The 20,720-nt window shown below is 41.1% G+C and overlaps 1 protein-coding gene across 1 annotated transcript; it reads right to left on the bottom strand.

The window, feature by feature from the left end:
* Positions 1-1,880: 1,880 nt before the first annotated feature.
* C6H4orf19 (chromosome 6 C4orf19 homolog) lies at positions 1,881-20,282 on the bottom strand. The gene is made up of 3 exons (XM_068404275.1): positions 20,188-20,282; positions 3,918-3,965; positions 1,881-2,832 (listed from the first exon to the last, which is right to left on the bottom strand). The coding sequence occupies exons 1-3, from the start codon at positions 20,280-20,282 to the stop codon at positions 1,881-1,883; spliced, it is 1,095 nt and encodes a 364-aa protein (XP_068260376.1).
* Positions 20,283-20,720: the final 438 nt, after the last annotated feature.

The following is a 20,720-nucleotide window of genomic DNA, read 5'->3' as shown; positions in this document are numbered from 1 at the left end:
GCCCTTGGGGCCCTCACAATATATAAGCAGACATATGCTGTGTCCTGTCATAACCATAACGAGTAAACATGCAATGTGCAAGTAGTCTTCCATTGTCATTCAGTATTATAGTAATCTTTGATACACAAATGTGCATGTAAAACTTGTATGCACTTATGAAAATGGTTAGAAGGGCCTATTGAAGTAGGAAAGTGGTAGAAAAATCAAATGATACAGTACTACCATACTTTAAAAACACAAAGTTTTTTTTTTTTTTTTACAGATGCAATGTGGTGGCTTTCATCTAGCTGAATTTAGTTCTCTTGAAGGTAGGACTCTAGGTTTTTTAATTGCTCTTAGGGATATCATTCATATTTTGAGAAATTGAAATCTTAATTTGATCTTCCAGTATTTGGAGGAAAAGAAGTAATCTGCATTTGAATAGAAATAATAGAAATATCTACACATTACTTAAAACCCACCTCCTGATATTCTGATCCTTACGTGTGTTAATGGTTAGACTAGGATTCAGCATATACTGTTGGCAAATACATAGACAGTGCTTTTCATATATCTAATGAATGAAGTATGTGTTTTATAGTACTTTTTATGCAACTGTTATATAATCAGAAAATGCATAAAGCACAAAAGTCACCAGATGATTGTTCATATGATTAAAAAAATTTATTAAGAGTTTATAACAGACTCAGAAACCACAAAATTTCAGTATAAAATGTCAAGCACTTTCTATTTCAACCATTACGATCCTTCTTTTGATGAAATGGCAGCACCAAGTTGGTATCTATCTCCTTTGCTTCCCACAAGAAAGGTTAACATACTAGTCTGAAGATCAGAGGAAGGGTAAACACTCCAGGAATGCAGCTCTGATATGTTCAGGTCTTATGCTTAATTCAACTTGGAAGGTCAATCCCTTTCCTGCGCTTAAGTTTAAGGACTGCAGCAGAGCCAGAGATGGGTCCATAAACAAAACGCATCTTGCTGGGGAAGTCTGAGACACAACCTGTTTGCAAACTGTATTGCTAAGGCAAGCGATGTGTACCTGGAAAATTTAGCAAGAGTTGAGAGGTCCCAGGCTGTAGTTTCACAGTGGTTTTAATCTATCCAAACTGGTAGGACTGAGTTTTGATACCTCTCCAGCACCACTGATAGTGTTCATGCAATTCTTACGTGAGCTACTTCAGCTCATTAAACCAACAGAAGGTTACCCACTCTCTTGAATTTGGCTAGGCTTTTGCTGTGTTAATGAACAAAAGCAGGTCACTTGGAGTATCAAACAAAGTCCAGGGGAGGTGTGAGGGAAGAGATGAGGTTATCATCCTAATGCCAACTGCACATGCACAGATTTAGGCTTAATTCAGAATGGAACTGAAGCGCAAGCCAAGCTGCCTTCCCTATTTCATACTTCATTAGATCATAGAACTTTGGGTCAGTTTTATTTTTTTGTGTTAACATGATGAAAATCTGCGGTTTCTAACTCCATGGCTTTTATAGTTCTGTTTTAAATAATGAAAGTTTTCTGAACCTGGAACATGCAGTGTGTATAGACCCTCTTGAGGGTCAAAACCAAAGGAACCGTTTGCATGAGTCCAGGTGAGGTGAGTATAAAGCAGAATATCCTGTGTGGAAGAAATTATGTTTTGCCCTCCTGGTTGGCCCCATAGAGAAGAGTGTTAGTATTACCATTAGCCAAGGGAGCACTTGTGTACCTCAGGCAGGAGAAATTAAAAGGCTGTTAAAACAGCTGAAACAACAGAGGTTTGGTCCCAACTCCTTTTATATATGCTGTTCATAACAGCTGTACACATGTGCTGTACATGTGTTCATATAGATCCAGTAATAAAATATGGATCTTACCCAGTGTATTGGAAAGAAACCTTCATCTAGTACTCGTCATCATCTTCCAGGTCTTCCCCTGCAGTTGCAGCTTCCAGTGCAGCCAGAGCTGCTGCTACTTCTGCATCTTCCTCCTCAATTTCTCCATTGATGTCTGTGTGGTTGGGGTGTGTGGGTGCCTGTGCTACTTCGGTAACAGCCACGGCAGTGATACCACCAGGAATGCCCTCATTCAAACTTGCGGAGTCAGTTTTAAAAGGTTCAATACTGCTTTCCTTCATAGGCGAAGGTGTGGTTACACAAAGGTCCTGGTCCTGTGTTGCTGAAGGCCCAGTGTTTTGGTCTGACTGTGCACAGTTGGCTGAAAAGCTATCTTTTTCAACATAGTTCCTTGTTTGATTGCCATTTTGGGGATAATCAATATCTGGCAGTTGTATGGCATTGTTTTGTGTCTCCAGTATTGTCCTTCCTTTGAGGACAATGCTATCTTCTGCAGATTGGGGGTTCCCATCTTGAATAATGTTTGGCTCACTGCAGGCTGCCTTCCTCTGCCTGCCTGCCTTTAGGTCAAGTTCTTGGCCAAACCTATTTGATTTGGTGTAAAAGTCTCTATTGTTGGCTGAAGAAGACTCTGACTGGTTGGATGTTCCCTGTTCACCAGCTTCTTTCACTGGGTTTGTGTTGGGATTGAGCATGGGGTGTGCTCCAGCGCAGGAGTTGCCACCATTGACTGCAACATCAAGCTTTGCAGCACACTTCATGAGGCCATCCTCTTGAAAGTCATTGCCTCCGTGGTTCCAGAGAGTTTCTTTTGTACTATTTACCTGATCTTTGTTTTCTATTCTGTTTAGCTCATCCTTCTGGAGTTCATTTTTGTGTTCTTGAATGTCACTGTTTTCTTTGAATTTTAATTTATTGCTGTCTTGCTCATAGTGTTTGTAGCTGTTTACTTCATGAATGCATCCAGGCGATTTTGCTTCTTCTGGATCAAAAATATAGCTGGAGTAAGGAATATTTGTAGAGGAAATATTAATTATGCCATTAATCCTTTTTCTAATTATATTGATTAAGGTTAATTTTTAAGCTGGAGATCTTGAGGAACGGGTGTCACTAAGCTTTACTTGGGGTCCTGAGAATGAGCTAACCTGAATGGAAATGCTGAACTATGGTGTAGGCTTCTGTCTCCTGGGACTGACTGTAACTAAACCCTGTAGTGACATAAGGAGGTTGTTGGAGAACCTTGTGCTGGTTGTTACGTGTTTCCAACTTTATTTTTTATTTTCTCGGGGGGGTAGATTAGCCAATGAGTAGTCATCACATAGATTGTTAATTAATATGTCCTCATGTAGTTGCTAAAATATCTCCCTTTTTTCCCCTGGTGTTCTTCCTTTCAAGTCCTTTTTAAAATTTTTGTTCCCTCCTTTTTTCTTTCTTACTTAATTTTTCCTCTTGCTCCTAACTTTTCCTTCACCTATTTCTTCCAGAGCCTTTCTCTTTTCTTTATCTCCTCTTTTTCTCTTGTAGCACCAGTTTTCTTTCCCACTTCCTTACTTGTTCTAGAGATGTGGCCAAGGGAAGGAGTAACCATCAAGTGGGGCTGAAGTGTTGTCTTTCTAAAACTACCTAGTCTTCCTCTTCAGGGAGACTTTTAATGTGGGAGTTGTTCCCATGACTAACTACATTTAAAAGCTAAGGTGGAAGCAAGGATCTGTAGTTCATTTTCATTACTTAGGAGAGAGGGAGGATCTGACAAAGTCTGTGCTCCTCGTTCTACAGAACTGAGGGAAGCTCCTGCTACCTAAATCAGAAAAAGCTTTGCTGAAGCTGAGTTTTCAAAGCCACACAATTTTTTTGTGGGATAGGAATTATAGAAATTGACCTCAATTACAGTAAATCAAAAGGACATTCACAGGAAATCAGTATGCCTACGCTCTGGCATGACTTTAAAGATGCTGTAAACTTTGGGAAAACTCCAACCTTATAAATAGGCTTAATTTAAGGGGAGCACATTTTGTAGGGGAGCACAGACACATGTTTTAATGCATTTCTTTTATTCAGTCTAAGCAACTCTCGTTCTGTTGTACCTTTGTATCATTTTGCAGCACCTGCACCCCATCTGGATTTTCTTTAATCTGAAAAGAGAGAGAGGGAAGGCAAGGGAGAGGGGAAGTGAGTGAAGCATTATGAAATTAATGTATGGGCAATTGCATTGAAAATTATGCTTATGTTTAGAAGGGTTTTATTAGCTAAAAAGAAAGATTCCTACACAAGAATGGATGCAGTACAGTTCAAGGTCTTTCTAGGCTGCTATCTTGCATTGACAGTGGACTTTAGTTGGGGAAAAATCTGGGGAAGAAATTAACAGTTCTTAGACAGATAGTGGTGTTCCCCCAGAATATTTTCCTAAGCAATTTTATGATTTGGAGACTCCTAAATGAGAAAGTAGTGTGTTTTTTTTTATTTGGCAGTTATTGATGGACTTCTCTTCCATGAATTTGTTGAGTTGTTTTCTAAACTCCAGTAAACTACTAGCATCTACAGCATCCTTTACTTGTGAGTTTCACAGCCCAGCCTTGCCTATGTGAAGAAGCACTTGCTTTTATTTGACTTGAACCTGGTTTGTACTAGCAGTATTTGTATTCGAAAAGTTGGTGAGCAGCATGTCCTGTGGTCACTATAATACAGGTCCTGTACTGCCGCTTCAGTTCTGATGTGCAGTCTGAAGAATCCTCATCTATTTAAAGTGTTACCCATACTGACATTGTTTCATGCCTATAGATTGTCCTCGTGGTGGTTCTCTGGGTCTTTTGCATTTTGACATCCTTCTTAGATGAGGTGTGGGAACCACAAAAGCAGAGTTCTCAAGGTGTGGGGAACCACAGATCTATTCTTTCCTAGTAACTCCTGTCCCCACTCAGTTGGCTCTGTGACAGCTACTGAGCACTGAGGACAGGATTTTTGTGGAACTCTGTTAGACACAGACATATTGCTGGGATTGGCACTTTATTATATGCAGTGTGTTGCACCTGCATTTTACTACAGTAAATTCTTCAGAGTTTGACTAGAGCCAGCAGAGTGTTTGCGTTTTGCTGCCTCTCTGTATATTGCAAGCTTTCTGTGTATGTGTGTCAGTGTCTGACCCAGTGAGATGCTAAGAGCTATCTGTTACATGGTTCATATACCAAAGTCTTTTATTATGGGAAGAAATAGTTTGCTAATTTGGACCCTTGAAAACTTTTATGTTCTGAACCTAAAGTGAAGACACAGATCTGAACATCCCAAAATCCCAGAAAAAGGAGTATTCTTTTTGGGTTGGGGCTATCTTATTTCAAGTTAATCCAGTCAGGACAAGTTGTTAATATGTTTCGTCCATTGTTACTCATGCTCACTCTTTTTCTCTTGATGTTCCACAACCTCACATACTTTTGCCATTGCCTAAGGACAGTAGCTCATTTCCCATAAAACAGAAATTGACGATGCAAGGGCAGGGTATTTTCCAGAGTGATTTATTCACAAAACACCAAAGGAAAGTAGTATTGATTTATTCTTACCAGGCATGGGCTGAACTGCATGGACTTATTGTCTCACTTTTTTTCCTCTAAGATCTTACTTCCTCTGGTGTTAGCACTGAACAAAATGCCTGAAGTCAAGCCCCTCATTCCTGGAGCCTCTAAGGGCCCGCAATCATTCAGCAGCTGGTTTTAGCTAGTGTATGGCTGCTCCTACCTATGCTTTTTGTCCTTGTCTGCACATGAACTGTTTTGGAGCAGAAACTTCTATCAGGAGTAGCCAGCTCCTTGTAGCTTGGTGCCTGTTGGGATGGCTTGTAAGCCAGCTGCTTTGCTTCCTCTGGCTTGGTGCTGCTTCTCTCTGTTCCTTAAATGCACTCCCCCTTCCACATCTCTGCTGATCTCATGCTCTGTGTTGTCACCCCCCACCAATGTCATAGCAGGAATTCTGATACAGGATTTTTCATCTGCAGAGGATGCAATAACTGGTGAGGTGGTCATGTGTACTGACCTTCCTTGTGCAGTTGCTCTACAATACAAAGCCGTTTGGACAGGTTTGAATAGATACGGGGCTTATTTGAGCTGGCTGGCGTAGCCATCTTTTCCAGCCAAAGAGGAATTCTTAACATAATTTGTTTTGATCATGTTGAAAGCTGAATTAGCTATAGCCCTTCTTTAGGTTAAGACTAATTTGAAGCTAATTCAGGTGAGTTAAGCCTTACATGGACACTTGTTTTGGTTTGACTAACATCTTTAGTTTTAGCTTAAACCTGCTTCTAAACAGAAAGAATAAAAATTGCTTGAAGTTGACCAGCCATTGATAGACTCAACTTTCAGGTCTCAGTGGTTGGCAGGTTACCACGTGTTAGATAAGTCACCGTGTGATCCGTGTTCATGGGAAATGCAGTGTAACTTGGATTGTGTTAAGCCTTTTCCTATAGGAAAAAGAGAAAAAGGAGACTCTTTCCTATAGGAAAGAGACCTGGGGGTGCTGATTGACAGCCAGCTAAACATGAGCCAGCAGCGTGCCCAGGTGGCCAAGAAGGCCAATGGCATCCTGGCCTCTATTAGGAATAGTGTAGCCAGCCGGTCTAGGGAAGTGATCGTCCCTCTGTACTCGGCACTGGTGAGGCCGCACCTTGAATCCTGTGTCCAGTTCTGGGCCGCGCACTTCAAGAAAGATGTTGAGGTGTTGGAGCGAGTCCAGAGGAGGGCGACCAAGCTGGTGAAGCGTCTAGAGGGTCTGACCTACAAGGAACGGCTGAGGGAGCTGGGGGTGTTTAGCCTGGAGAAGAGGAAGCTCAGAGGTGACCTTATTGCAGTCTACAACTACCTGAAGGGAGGTTGTAGTGAAGTGGGAGTTGGCCTCTTCTCCCGGGCAACTAGCGATAGGACAAGAGGACACAGCCTCAAGCTTCGCCAGGGGAGGTTCAGGTTGGACATTCGGAAGAATTTCTTTTCAGAAAGGGTTATTAGACATTGGAACAGGCTGCCCAGGGAGGTGGTGGAGTCACCATCTCTGGATGTGTTTAAGGAAAGACTGGACATGGCACTTAGTGCCATGGTCTAGTTGACAGGGTGGTGTCAGGGCAGCGGTTGGACTCGATGATCCCTGAGGTCTCTTCCAACCTGGTTGATACTGTGATTCTGTGATACAGGCTCTTACCATCTCTCATGCTTGCCATGGGCTAAGAGTATGCAAATATTATTTCAGCTCTGCTAGATCCTGATAACTTCAGTTGCTGTCAGTTGCCACGTGAGCCCACTGAAATGCCCACGCAGCTTTTGGCTTTGCTTTAAAGTTTATAGGTTTGGTGAAACCAGTCCTGGTTTGTATGCAGACCAGTTCTGAGAACAGATACTGCTTCTAGCTGGGCTTGGGTGCTTCAGGTCAGGCTGCTTCTGTTTAAGCTTTTGTCTGACAAATTTCGTGCTCAGTGCTTTTATTTATAACTTTTCGTGATTTTTTTTTTTTTTTAAAGCACAAAATCTTGCTCATAGGTTTTAACCATTGGGAAGTGCTAATTGCTGTCCTGTATTCTGTTGTAAAGATGCTTGTGATCATCATAGAAAGCAATTATAAGTGGAAATTACTGTTGTTGTTTTCATAGGAAGCATTTTCCTGGTTGTTTTTTTAAATTACAGTTACTGTTTGAATTATCTCTGCAGCTACTGCGTTAAGCTTTTCCAATTATTAGTTACAACTGGATCTGTTCTCTGGCATGAATAAAATATCACATATGGAAAATACTTTATGTTGTATTATCTTATAAATTATTTCACATCCCTGAAACAGGAATATGGTTTTACAGTGTCACTGTCTGAACACTGGTTTGTTTTTTTCCCCCCTTACTCTTCCATATTTATAATAATCTTTCAAGTCAAGTTGGAAAATAATTCTGGGGAACAAATTGCTTTTATAGCATGAAAAGGCATGCTTTAATCCTACTTATCTTGTTTTAGGTACCTTGCTCTAAAGACTTGTGTATTGTGTGATGTTCGTAGTTCCATTAATGGATAAGTAGTATTAATAAGCTTCTGTCTGGAGCAGTTTGAATCAAGCACATGCTGCAAACTTGCAACAAAAAAGGATTAGAGAGCCCAAGCAATGGATAATGATATGTTATGTGATACTGGGTTTAGAAACATTGCATCCTTTTATGTTCAAAATTTTTGCCTTTTTATAAGATGTTTATTCTGTTAGATATTTTGTGCTGCTAAATTGATTAGATAATTTCAGATGAACATGATGTGATGCGGAATGCTCCTTGTAGAACACTTTGGGGACTAGTTTCTCCCCACCCCCCCAAAAAAAGGCTGCCTGTCTACAGCAGCAGTAAAATGCTTGGCTTAACATTTAGATCTTCAGAATTCAGATCAAGCTGCCATTAATCCTAGACATCATTCCTTCTCAATCATGAAATTCCTGAAAGCCTGTAAATTTCTGTCACTGGTTATTATGCAGTCACTTAATCCTGAGCACTAATACATGGAGCTGTTCAGGTGACAGGAGTGAAGGAGGCCTAGAATTAATTTTTTTTTTACTCTGCTTAACTTTGAACTCTCCCTTTCCAGCTTTGAGTAGCTGCTGAATCTTCTAAAGTGTGTCTCTGAGGTTGAGCTTGTACCAGTTTCTACAAAACAGTCAGATTCTTGCAGGATGAGAGAGTAGGATAGCCTTGTGGTTTGCATATTCAGTGTCAGTGCTTGCTTCAGTGACGATACTTTTCATCAGTGAAAGGAGATGGAAGAGGCCCAACTCTGCGTTTCCCCCAGCCACCCAAGCAGACCTTTACTTGACCATGCAAAAGATAGTCTACATATAATGTACTTGCAGTGTATTAAAAGAGTGTTCACGGAGAGACCGGGAAGACTTGATGTTATGAAAGAGTGACTTTCTTCCTTTAAATGAAGATGATACAAAAGAGCAACTATGTTAAAATCAGTTGAAAAATCCTACTATGGTTATTAAGGAGGCAGAAATTAGACAATTTGAGGAGAGCAGAACAGCAATCCCATCAGTAAAACAAATGCTGAAAAAGGGGAGGCTGTTAAATATTTTTATGGTGGCACCTGCTAAGAGAATGAAATGGGACTTTCCTTAGTGTGAGACCTTGGTGAGGATAACAAGAATAGCGTCTGACTCAAAAACGTAACCTTACATTTCAAGCCACAATGTGCTTTAAGAGAAGTCTGCTTTGCTTTATCAGATTTGATAAACACAACATATATGATTTTAAATTATGTAATAACATAGCTTCTATTTAAACTGTAGCTGTGTTATGAATGAACAACAGGTGAATGAAAGATAATGTCATGAAAAGGGAAGGAGAAATATTTTTGAGAAATAAAAATGGTTTGACAGCCTTTCCTGATATTCTTGGAAGTTTACATAGAAATAGAAAAAGGCCAATCTTATTTTTGTTCATGGTGTGTTTTTAATTCTGTCTTGATTTTTTTTTTTTTTTTTAATTTATTTTTTAAAACCCCTCCAGGAGCAGAGGCAGAAAGCTGAGGGGAGAGCATATTAAAATAGCTTTTCTAGTAGGTCTCAAATTGATAAACTCTGGCTTGGTGACTTTTGATCTGGGTCATTCTTTTTAAGCCAGTTGGGGTATTTTTTGTATGTTCGGGTTTTTCCTTCCCCACACCTGGTGCTTTATGAGCTTTTGCTGTTTCTTTGGCTTTTCTCTCTTCTCCATCCTTTCTCGCTCTAGATTACAAAGTAAGGAGCTTTTTTTCCTACAAATGTATTATCTGGTCTGTTGAGCCTGAATGATGCATCTCCCAGGGGCCTGGGGCACCTCTTTCTGCTCACTTTTTCCAGTAGAGGCACCTTTCGGACTAGACCAGTGTCTTTCCCATCAGTCTGCTGTGTTTTGGGCTCCTCAGTGAAACCTGTCTGATCTCAGGGTACGAGCCTGAGATACCAGTCTCTTTGCAATGGACAGAAACCCTCACTCATCAAAATTAAGCCTGGCTGCCTCACTACTGACACAAACACAATTTACTTAGTGGATTTTTTTTTTCGCTAGCAGGGTCTCATATAGATGCCAAATGCTAATCAGCTAGGAGACATATTCACAGAAGCAAATGTGGGAAGAGAAAGTGTTTGCAGAGAAATATGTACGGAGGGAACAGAAAGAATTTGGGGTGGGAATAACCTTAGAGAGCTCTAGCAATTGGCAAGCTTCTCCTAGTGGGAGATGCAGTTTGCCATGTGTGCTGAGTAGGCATTCACACTTCTCAGAAGATTTCAGAGGCTGTCTTCAGCATGTGCCAAGGTCTGAGAAAGGGTCAGGTGTTTCTAGGTTGGAGGAGGGAAGTGCAATGTGTTCCTGAGGGGTAGAGGCAGAGGAACAATTGATCTGGATGACAGATAATACAAAAGAGGCACAGAAAGATTGTGGGACAGATGGTAGAGCTGAGAAGAACTATATTTAGAAGTTTAGAAAATTAGTACACATGCGGTAGAAAAAATCACCAGCCTGTGGTAGAGGGAGAGAGAGGATAACAGGGAAAAGGTTGTAAAGGAAGAGCGAGTGGGGACATAACATTGTTAGCCACACGCTGTGCAGGCTAATCAATACTATTGGATGAATATAATCTGTAAGAACTGTCTCACTTTGCTTAAAATACAGAGAAAGTTTCAAATCCTGTGGGGTTTTTTTTCCTGACCTTAGTCACTATTCTGAGGCCAGAGGGCCTGTAAAGCAGGGGGAGGGAGGGAAAAAACCCCATCCTCAGGCCAGAATCCTCAGAGCACCCTGATCTAGTTGAAGATGTCCCTGCTCATTGCAGGGGGGTTGGACTAGATGACCTTTAAAGGTCCCTTCCAACACAAACTATTCTATGATTCTACAATGCCCTGTGGAGACTAACACCACCGATAAAACCTTTGGAGCTGACAGATGAATGTCTTCTGAAAACAAAATATGTTCCTACAAAACTCCAAATCAGTTCTACTCCTGTACCTGAAGGTTACGGACCAATTTGGCTGGAATAGTCATATTTAACGTATAGGTGAGAACCCAAAAAATTGTGAAAATTAAAGTGGCATAGAATGCCTGATCTTTTTCATCGAGTCTCTAGAGTCTTTGGCAACTCTCGTCTTAGCATAGCTGTTAACAGAGGCAACAACTTGATAACAAGTCTGTGCTTAACTCTGCATTGAGACCAATACTTAAAGCTGGACTGAAATCTATCTACTTTCATTTTTCCTCACTGAATCTTAGTGTGGACATTTATTTTAAAAGTGCTTCAGGGAACAACTGAATTGTCATATATAATCTAAAATAAATGAACTAACCTGAGGAAATATCATAATATGCTCCCTTACAGAAAGCAGGTCCCAGCTCATGCGCTCTTTTTGTCTCTCTGTTTTTCCGTAGCTGAATTGACATCAGTCTCATTGTTCACACTTTCTTAAAGTGCAGCACTGAAGTGTCGTTTCTGTGCATTAGCCGTCTTGCAGTCCAGCGCTAGTGAGATATCTGGCTGTGCTGTCCTGCTGACGGAGTATGACCTGTGAATTGACTTTGAGTCACCCTGCAGTCCCTGCTGTCTGCATTGCTCTGCAAGAAAAGGGAACTGTGCAAGTGCTTTTCCTGGTGCAGCTTGGTTTACCCTGCTGTTTTGAGGGGAGCAGGCTCTGTGTTTGGGAATAAGGAGTGTCAGAGTGTCTGCCAGAAAGAGCCTTATGATATCCTGCCAGCACAAGGTTATTGCCAAGGTTTATTGTTGCCTGTCATTTTTTCATTTACTTTACAAACAAAGCTGGGGAGTTGCACAGGTCTACCAGCCACTTTTGTTCTCCACTGAGGCCTTATTTGCCCACTGAACAGTTTGCATGCATGTCTAGTACAGCTAACTGTGAAGATAAGAGAAGCTGACACAGAGAGATCCATCAAAGACTTGTATACAACTTCTTCAAGCCACAGCCCTAACTACAGTCATGACTTAGGGTAGTCAGCTTTAGCTGTTTGACTCCCATTCCCACTCTCTCCTTGTTCCTTTTCAAATTGGATCTGCTGTTTTTCACAAATAGATGTCATCATTGCATGAATGCAAATAATCCTTACACTGTCTTCAGTTGTTGAGAAGAATATTTATGTATTTATTTTTTGAAGATGATTCTTTCCATTTTTTCTGCCTGGCCAGGCTGAATCAAGCCCATGCATTGTATGTTGTTCGAGGCAGTGGCCTGATTATTTATGTGTTTTTGTGACTGAAGTGTCAAACTTCTGGGTGATATTGCACACTGGCACTGTGTATAGACAATGGCTGTTTGTTTCAATGAGGGAAGAATTTGATGTATTCTGTGTGCTGTTCAAGGCATCAAGTTTGGAGTTGGTTTTGTGTGTAAGGACTTGAGGGTATAATTTATGCTTCTTCCCAACGAAGCTGTGACACTGATTTAGACTTTTGTTTTTTTTCAAGGGAGAAAAGTGGTTTTAACCAGGGCAAGTATAAAAAACTGGAGGTTCTCATGCCTCAGAATCATGTGTTGCTTGTTATCTGGGAATTTATAGGACTTGCTCAGTTATGGCTTCATAAATTTTGATGCTTTCTATTCTGACAAAGAGTAGTTCTTTTGTTACCGAGGAAATAGCTCTGATATCACAACATGTTTTTGCTTCATCAAGGTGATACATGAGAGGATAACATCCTTAAATGACAAAGGTATGCGAGCAGTCATAGCAAGGGGAAAAGCAAACCAAGTGACATTTAAGCAGAATTGTTTCGAATTAGCTGAATCCCACACTTTTCAGATTACTGAGCAAAGTGATTTAATATCAAACACCCAAATAACAAACACCATGCTTGCCCAATGAACCATCAATACAGTATCAGCTAATCACCAAACTATGGCTTACTTGCCACATAACCAATGGGGGTAATGCTATTATGATTTTAACCTCTATCTGCATGGTGTCATCTGAAAATGTATGCATGTATTAAGTGCATAATAATTGATAAAATGTGCACTTACTGTGCTCTTTGTCCCAGGATCACAACATTAGCAGTCAACACTAGTTACTAGTACAAACTGCTTATTATACTAGTAAACTACTAGTACTAGTACAAACTGCTTATTATATCTTTGGATTATTCATAACAGCATTCAAGGGAGAGTGCAGACTCCTAGCTGAGAGGTGTGTCTACTGTGCAGAAGTCAATTATGTCCTCTAATTGTGGGTGTGTGCTGTGGCATTTCTTAACACTGGAGAAAAGCATCCTGCCAGCATGATGTCCGGCTGCAATCTGATGAGAAGCAACTCTGGCAGTCAGGATGTTCAAAGTAATGGAAATATCTGCTTACACTCATATTCTCACTCAAAGAGCTGAGAAAAGGTCAGGTTTAGCCTGATTCTGCTATTACTAGAAAAATATGTGCTAGTTACCTTACATATGTGTAGTTGTAATACCAGGAAGCTATACCAGTATAGTTGGCAATGGCAATATTTCCAAGTTGTTACATGCCAGTGTAAATACTTTACCTGGAATGGGGAGCATCTGAATTGATGCAAATACATCATCAGAAACTGCTCCCCTTCTTCACAATTGCTCTCTCCCCATGCCCCCAGGCATCTAGATATGTCTTCATCAGATCCTGATGGCATTTCTACTTCCACCTTGCCCCTTCACCTTCTTGCTTTTTTCATGCAGCTGTTTTGCACCAAACTAAGATGCAGTGGCGGGCAGGTCTCAAGGCAGGGAAGCTGAGTGCTGCCAGTTCAGCTTGAGTGCACCTGCACTTGTTTGCAGGTGTGCTGGTGGAAGAGGAAGGTAATGAAAAGTAGATGCTATCAGTTTTACAAAAGGTGTTTTGTTTTGAGTTGTAACTCTTGGTGATTGCCTAAGCTGATCTTCCAAAAAATGTAACAATATGCATAGCTATGTTAAGTCCTGCTAGCTCCTCCTCAAAAAGTCTGTCTTTCCGAACCAGTAAGGTCAGCCAGGTCTTCCCCTTACCCCTAGTGGCTTCCTGACAGTACTGGTCAGTATATGAAGTCCCATGTTTTATTTTCATCATAGATCCCCATTTCCACTCTGCCAACGTTTTTTATTTTGAAGTCATTCTTGTACTGTTTCATTCGCTGACTAATCTCTCTGGTAGCTGTAGGCTTTTTTGTAAACACCTCTGAGAAAGCAAGGCCAGCTCACAGGGAAGGTGGACCTTTTTCTGAGGCCCTTATTACTGCAGTAGAGTGCCCTAGAGGGCACATGTGCTACAACTTAGAGGTGACCTGAATGTGTCCTTTTTTCCTGTTATGCTCTTTGCAATTGATTTTAAATATTTATAAGATATTTAAGAGGAAATGCATTCTCTCTGACTAGTTCCTCATCACTCACAGCACTAGGTCACAGAGCATTTCTCTGCCCGCATTATTTATCATAAAAAATGTTTGTTTTATTTTTGATGATTAAAAGGAAGAGTGGGGCAAAGGGTGAAACTCTCACAATCATTACCTAGTTTGCACAAAGGAAAAACAAAAATAGCTTGTAGCATAAAAACACTCATTTCCTCTTCAGCCAAGCTTATTCCCTACATCTGGTCTTCCCAAACTTACATCACTGTCTGGTGTTTAAGTTACTGAAGTTTATATTTCCTGTCTTTTAAAATTGTTAATCCTATAAAATATAATAGCTTGTACTCTAGTGGGGCCTAAAACCCCGAATCATATTCAGGGCCATATTGTGCAAAGGCAAACATAGAAATGCACTCCTTCCCAAGGGATATGTGGTCTAAATGTATGACAAGGCAAAAAATGGGTATGATAAGCAGATGGTCATGTATGTGTGAAAGAAGCAATCAGCAGAGAAACTGTATTTGATTCAGTAATTGTGTTAGGCTAGGCCCAAGTGGGGGGTCTGTGTTTGGGAACACAGCTGCAGCCTCAAAATACCTGTAGCCAATTTTTATGTAACAAAGAGGAACTGTATCTGAAATCTTATCTCTCTTGGGAGGTTAAATTATCTCTTTGCAACCTTGTGTGACTTTCTACTTTGGAGAATGGATTCTTGGGTTCCAACGCTTGGTGTGAAAAACCTTAGTTGTATCCAATGTCTTTTTTACAATATTTAACATAGAAACAGCCCTAGAATCAGGAGCTGAGATAGTGCTGCCATGGGGCTACAATTCACAGGATTCTTTGCTTATGCTTTGCCTGGAACAGTTCCCTTCCCATGGACAGGCTTCAGCAGCCTTCTGCACAGCATACCATCAAGGATGGGACTTCGATAGCTGTGAGACATGGCTTTGAGGCTGAGGCTCAAATTGCACCGGGGCTCCTAATTTATGAGGGAATTATCTAACTTTTTGAATACTACATAAAATAATCACCACCTCCTCTGTGGTTTTGACTGGGAGTTGCTGTGGCTGCTGTGTTTTAGGTTGAACATAGTGCTCTTAGTCTGTGTGAGATGTGGCCTTAATGCACCTGCCAGGATTTGGAGCCTCAGCAACACTATGTGGTTTCAGGCCACAGGAAACCTGGTTTAGTCACACCCTAGGGCAAGGGGTTCATAAGCTCTCAGCACACTTGGCTGGGTATCCAGCTGAAGTGCCTTGTCCCTCCTGGCTTAGGAGCATGTAGATATTTGATTATAAATTCTTGCTCTTAATTTGGACTCCCTGTTCTATCATGTATTTGGCTGGACAGTCTTTCCTGATTCCTAATACAAATAGTCTGCTTATTTTACAATTCCCAGATGAACTTTGCAGGAGATTATTTTGCTGAGACCTGTCAAGATGGTAGGAGCTCTGATATGTCCATGAAAACAGCTTTAGTTAGCTAGACACCTGGGTGGAAGTGCAGTGTCTGTGGACTTTCAGAGAGTGCTGTGGATTTCAGTTTTGGGCTTGGGCACTTAAAATTCACCAAAGCATCACCAGGACACTAAAAGTATTAGAGCGAACACAATTAATAATGCAGTTGGAAGAAAAAAAATCCTTTAAAATATGCTATTTTCCTGACTCTACTTAAAAGGCTCTATCCTGACCGGATGATATACATCTGTGTGATATACAATAGATTGGCTTGGGCTTAGTGAAATGGAAGCTTGAATAGGGTCTGAGGACAGGTTGTCCCCGTGGATAACTTCTTTTTCAGCTAGCTGGGTGTTACACCACAGACAATCTGGGTCCCACTGGCATAGCAGTGGTATGGCTAGAAACTGAGCATTGACAGCTAATTTGTGACTTTCCTCCCTGAGGACAGTGGACACTTCATGTGCGTCATGTATATGATGCAGTGAATCTATTCAAGAGAAAAATGTGACTCATTTGCCCCATTTGTCGAGTCTTGCAGACCAGCTCAGATTCAGCTAGAGGAAGTGGCTTGTCATTTTTTATGCTATAATCTTTGTGATGAAGAAATGATGTGGCAGGTTAGGTTGTAAGGTTGTATTTCTATATACAGAATCACAGAATCACAGAATGTTAGGGATTGGAAGGGACCTTGAAAGATCATCTAGTCCAATCCCCCTGCCGGAGCAGGATTACCTAGACCATATCACACAGGAACGCGTCCAGGCGGGTTTTGAATGTCTCCAGAGAAGGAGACTCCACAACTTCTCTGGGCAGCCTGTTCCAGTGTTTGGTCACCCTCACCCTAAAGAAGTTTTTCCTCATATCTATGTGGAACCTCCTGTGTTCCAGCTTGCACCCATTGCCCCTTGTCCTGTCAAGGGATGTCACTGAGAAGAGCCTGGCTCCATCCTCATGACACTTGCCCTTTACATATTTATAAACATTAATGAGGTCACCCCTCAGTCTCCTCTAAGCTAAAGAGACCCAGCTCCCTCAGCCTCTCCTCATAAGGGAGATGTTCCACCCCCTTAATCATCTTCGTGGCTCTGCGCTGGACTCTCTCTAGCAGTTCCCTGTCCTTCTTGAACTGAGGGGCCCAGAACTGGACACAATATTCCAGATGCGGCCTCACCAGGGCAGAGTAGAGGGGGAGGAGAACCTCTCTTGACCTGCTAACCACACCCCTTGTAATACACCCCAGGATGCCATTGGCCTTCTTGGCCACAAGGGCACACTGCTGGCTCATGGTCATCCTGCTGTCCACTAGGACCCCCAGGTCCCTTTCCCCTATGCTGCTCTCCAACAGGTCTGCCCCCAACTTGTACTGGTACATGGGGTTGTTCTTGCTCAGATGCAGGACTCTACACTTGCCCTTGTTATATTTCATTAAGTTTCTCCCCGCCCAACTCTCCAGCCTGTCTAGGTCTCTCTGAATGGCTGCGCAGCCTTCTGGTGTGTCAGCCACTCCTCCCAGTTTGGTGTCATCAGCGAACTTGCTGACAGTGCACTCTATTCCCTCATCCAAGTCATTAATGAATATACTGAATAGTACTGGTCCCAGTACCGACCCTTGAGGGACTCCGCTAGACACAGGGCTCCAACTGGACTCTGTCCCATTGACCACCACTCTCTGGCTTCTTTCCTTCAGCCAGTTCACAATCCACCTCACTACCCGATCATCCAGACCACACTTCCTCAGTTTAGCTGCAAGGATGCTGTGGGAGACCGTGTCAAACGCTTTACTGAAATCAATAAATTTAGGTCTCAGAAACTGGAGAGAGAGGATAGAAGCATGCTACTTGATCCATAGATGTATTAAAGGCTTTTGGTAAATTTTGAAGACTGAGAAAATTCAACAGTTGCTGAGAGGTCAAAGACATCCATTAAATATAACAATAGTTGAAAGATGTTGCTGTCCCTGGTGAAAGATCAGATTGAAATTTTAGCTGAATTTGCGGAAGGGCCGATGCTGAGGTCAGAAAGGTACATTTGAAGAAAAGAACAGTATGTCAGTGTCTGCAGTTGCATCCAGCCCTTGACAGATTTTCTTTTGGCTATGCCTCTTTTTGGCTGCGTCCCTTTTTGGCTGCGTGTGAGATGCTGCTGAGCAAACTGATGGATTAGAGTGCCCAATGAGGCATAGCTGGGGGATCTCAATACTGATGTGTAACTTAAACATGAAGTAGCACTAAACTCAGGTACTGAGCTGAAAATTGGGGTATCGCTGATTACTCAGGTCACTGGTTTGAACTGATATGGTGGTCCCTGAGATCCTGTAGCAATGAAAAATGCATATGGCAATGTGAATACAAAGCAGATTCTCTCCTGGCCATGATGTGGCCTTAGTTTCCTGCACTCTCACCAGAAGGGACAGGGAGAATGCAAATAAGGACAGAATCTGCCTTCCAGAATACTTATTACTCTGGGGCTGAATGAGCCAGAAACAGCACAGTTTTATTTTCTTTGCAGTACTGACAGGGAAGCAAAAAAATCCTTTGACTTGAATTTTGTATGTCAGCCCAATTGGCTGTGGAGCAGCTTGTTTTCTGTCTTCTGTCTCAGGAGTAATTTTTCCTTAGACTTCCATTTGCAGAATCAGCTGAAGACTATAAGCCTACTTAAATATAGAAGTATTTTCTAGATGTGGATTGTTTCTCAACTGAATGTATTCTTTTATATATATAATGACTATTTTTGTAGTCTCCTGGAATAATTTCATTTTTATTGTATCAGTTTTATGGATGCTGATATCAATGAGAAATTCTACTTGGGACATTAGGAAAATGGAAAATATTGGACATTGAGCATGAAGGCTTACAGCCTACTGCCACAGGATTTAGTCTGAGAAAAACTTGGCAAGCCAGGCTGGTTCCTAGCTATGTTATGTGATTATGCCATGTACACTGTCACATAGCTGCCACTAGCTTGCAGCATAGCAGCACACTACACTGCTATCACAGAATCACAGAATCAATCAGGTTGGAAGAGACCTCTGGGATCATTGAATCCAACCATTGCCCTGACAGCACCATGTCAACTAGACCGTGGCACTAAGTGCCATGTCCAGTCTTTTCTTAAACAAATCAAGCTCTTCATTGATCCTTCATCTGCTGGAAGCTGTCGCCTCTTATATTTGCCTGAGTTCTGCGCAGCAGCGAAAACCCAGAAGTAATTTGTTGGCCTGCAGAAATTTGGGGGCTATAGATAGCAGAACCTTTAAAAAATGCTGTTGAAAGACTTTGAATCTTTAGGTGATCTGGGAAACACTTTGTGAATAGAGGAAGATGGGAAAGGAAAGAAGGTGGGCACCTCATATGTTTTAGATGTCATAAAATTCTTGTAAGTTAAAATAAGAAAATAATAAAACCTGTGAAAACAATTAAGTGTAAGTGCACTAAATGGTACAACTCGTGTAGTTTTGGCATTCTAGCTTATTGAATACTTTTTTGTTTGCACATCAGTTTTGTGGATGGGCTCAGTGCTTTTTTTTTTTTTTTTTTTTTCCCCCCCCCCCACCCCTGTTGAGTTTTTGGAAATGGGCATGAAGGGGCACTGCTGGAGTTTAGCAGGCCTTTATCCTTTAAGTATGCCATATATTTTTACTTAAGGGAGCAATATTCCAAAAATAGGCTTGGACCTCTATGGAGAGTACTTCGAATAGGTATTGGAGTTTTTTGTATATATGCCTTTAGGCAGGATTGAGGACAGGTAGGATATGTGATCTCAGCTGTGGTATTCAACTGTACCTTTATGACCCCAAAAAACATCTTGCCCTGAATATTTCAAATGCTTGTGATTTGTTTATATTGTCCAAAATATTGCTAGTGGCAGGTATTGTGGTGGTGGTGGTGGTGTACTGCTCAGAGCATCAGCCTCTCTTAATACAAAGAAAGCTGGATAAAGCCGTAAGCAGTTAGTATGAGTCAATGATTATCTTCTGTAAAAAAAAAAAACCAAAAAACAATGGATCAAGGAGCTTTCTTAAAATTGTCAGGATATTGTGTTTGATCATTTAATGAAATAACCTGCAGCTCTTTGTAAGGGAACTGTTAGAAGAAGTCAGCGTGTTCTCCCTCTCCAGCCAAATCAATCCTTATGTTTTCCAATTTCTTCTCCTTCCCTGAATGCCCCTCTTTCTTTCCCCCCTTGCCTTAGCTTGTTCTTCCTGTACCATTTGCCTGCATTTCCAGATTTTCTTCTTCCATTTTTCACCCGTGTTAACTGACTTAGAATGAGTCAACTTTGTACTCCTGTATTTCTTCTTTACAGTATCTTTTTCTAAACTTCAAAGTTTAGAAACTGGCAAGATTTTATTTGTTACATCAGAAATATTAGGGACTGGAAAGAAACATGGTTCAGAACCTGTTCTGTTATCAGTGCTCGTAGAAGAAAGCATCATCATTAGAAAATAGGTGGAGTACTGTGGAGAGGAAAATAATCCAGTGATGTTCTCTGTTGTGGAGTGCTGAAGTTACAATAATGAATGGTCCGTTTTAAACCTACACAAGGAGAATAAAAAAAAAATCCTACCTTTCAGATTGTACTCCATCGACTGCTTGAAAGGTTTGGTTTAAATGTCTTGATCCTGCAATAGTAAAACAACACTTTGCGAGTGGTTTCTTCATGTGCCCACACAAGTAAGAAGGATACTTTGTCTACTGCAAAGAATGTGGAAATATAACAACCTCCTCTTCGTGCCATTGTGAATTCTTAATTTAGACAATGATCAAACAAATCACTTGAGTACTATGCTCATCCCCTTGAGCTGAACTGGAATGCTAACCTGCTTAAAGTGAGCATGAGCTTGCCTGCTACAGTGGATTAGGACTCATGTGAAGTGTTTATACTTTAAACAGCAGCAATACAAATAGAAAATTTTCAAATATGCAGTATTATTGCATATTCATATTATTGCAATTCAAATATGCAGAATTTCTTTTTTTGTTTGCTGGGAGACAGGATATTTATAGTATCAGCTAAAACTTTACCTTTACTGTATGCTTGTCAGAACTTTCTCCTTCAGATTTTCACAAACTTTGAAACTTAAGAAATGCCTCTGGCAT

This window comes from Nyctibius grandis, chromosome 6 (genome assembly GCF_013368605.1).
Source record: "Nyctibius grandis isolate bNycGra1 chromosome 6, bNycGra1.pri, whole genome shotgun sequence".
NCBI lineage: Eukaryota > Metazoa > Chordata > Aves > Nyctibiiformes > Nyctibiidae > Nyctibius > Nyctibius grandis.
The sequence above is the reverse complement of the archived record's forward strand: the minus strand, read 5'-3'. Positions and strand labels throughout refer to the sequence as shown.

Bases quoted from the DNA above. Each gene is read 5' to 3' on its own strand.
- C6H4orf19 (XM_068404275.1), bottom strand. From the start codon at position 20,282: ATGAAGAAACCACTCGCAAAGTGTTGTTTTACTATTGCAGGATCAAGA. The intron at 3,966-20,187 runs GTAGGATTTTTT...CTCTCTTTTCAG, and splicing joins GATGGAGTACAATCTGAAAG to ATTAAAGAAAATCCAGATGG. The intron at 2,833-3,917 runs GTACAACAGAAC...TCCTTACTCCAG, and splicing joins TGCTGCAAAATGATACAAAG to CTATATTTTTGATCCAGAAG.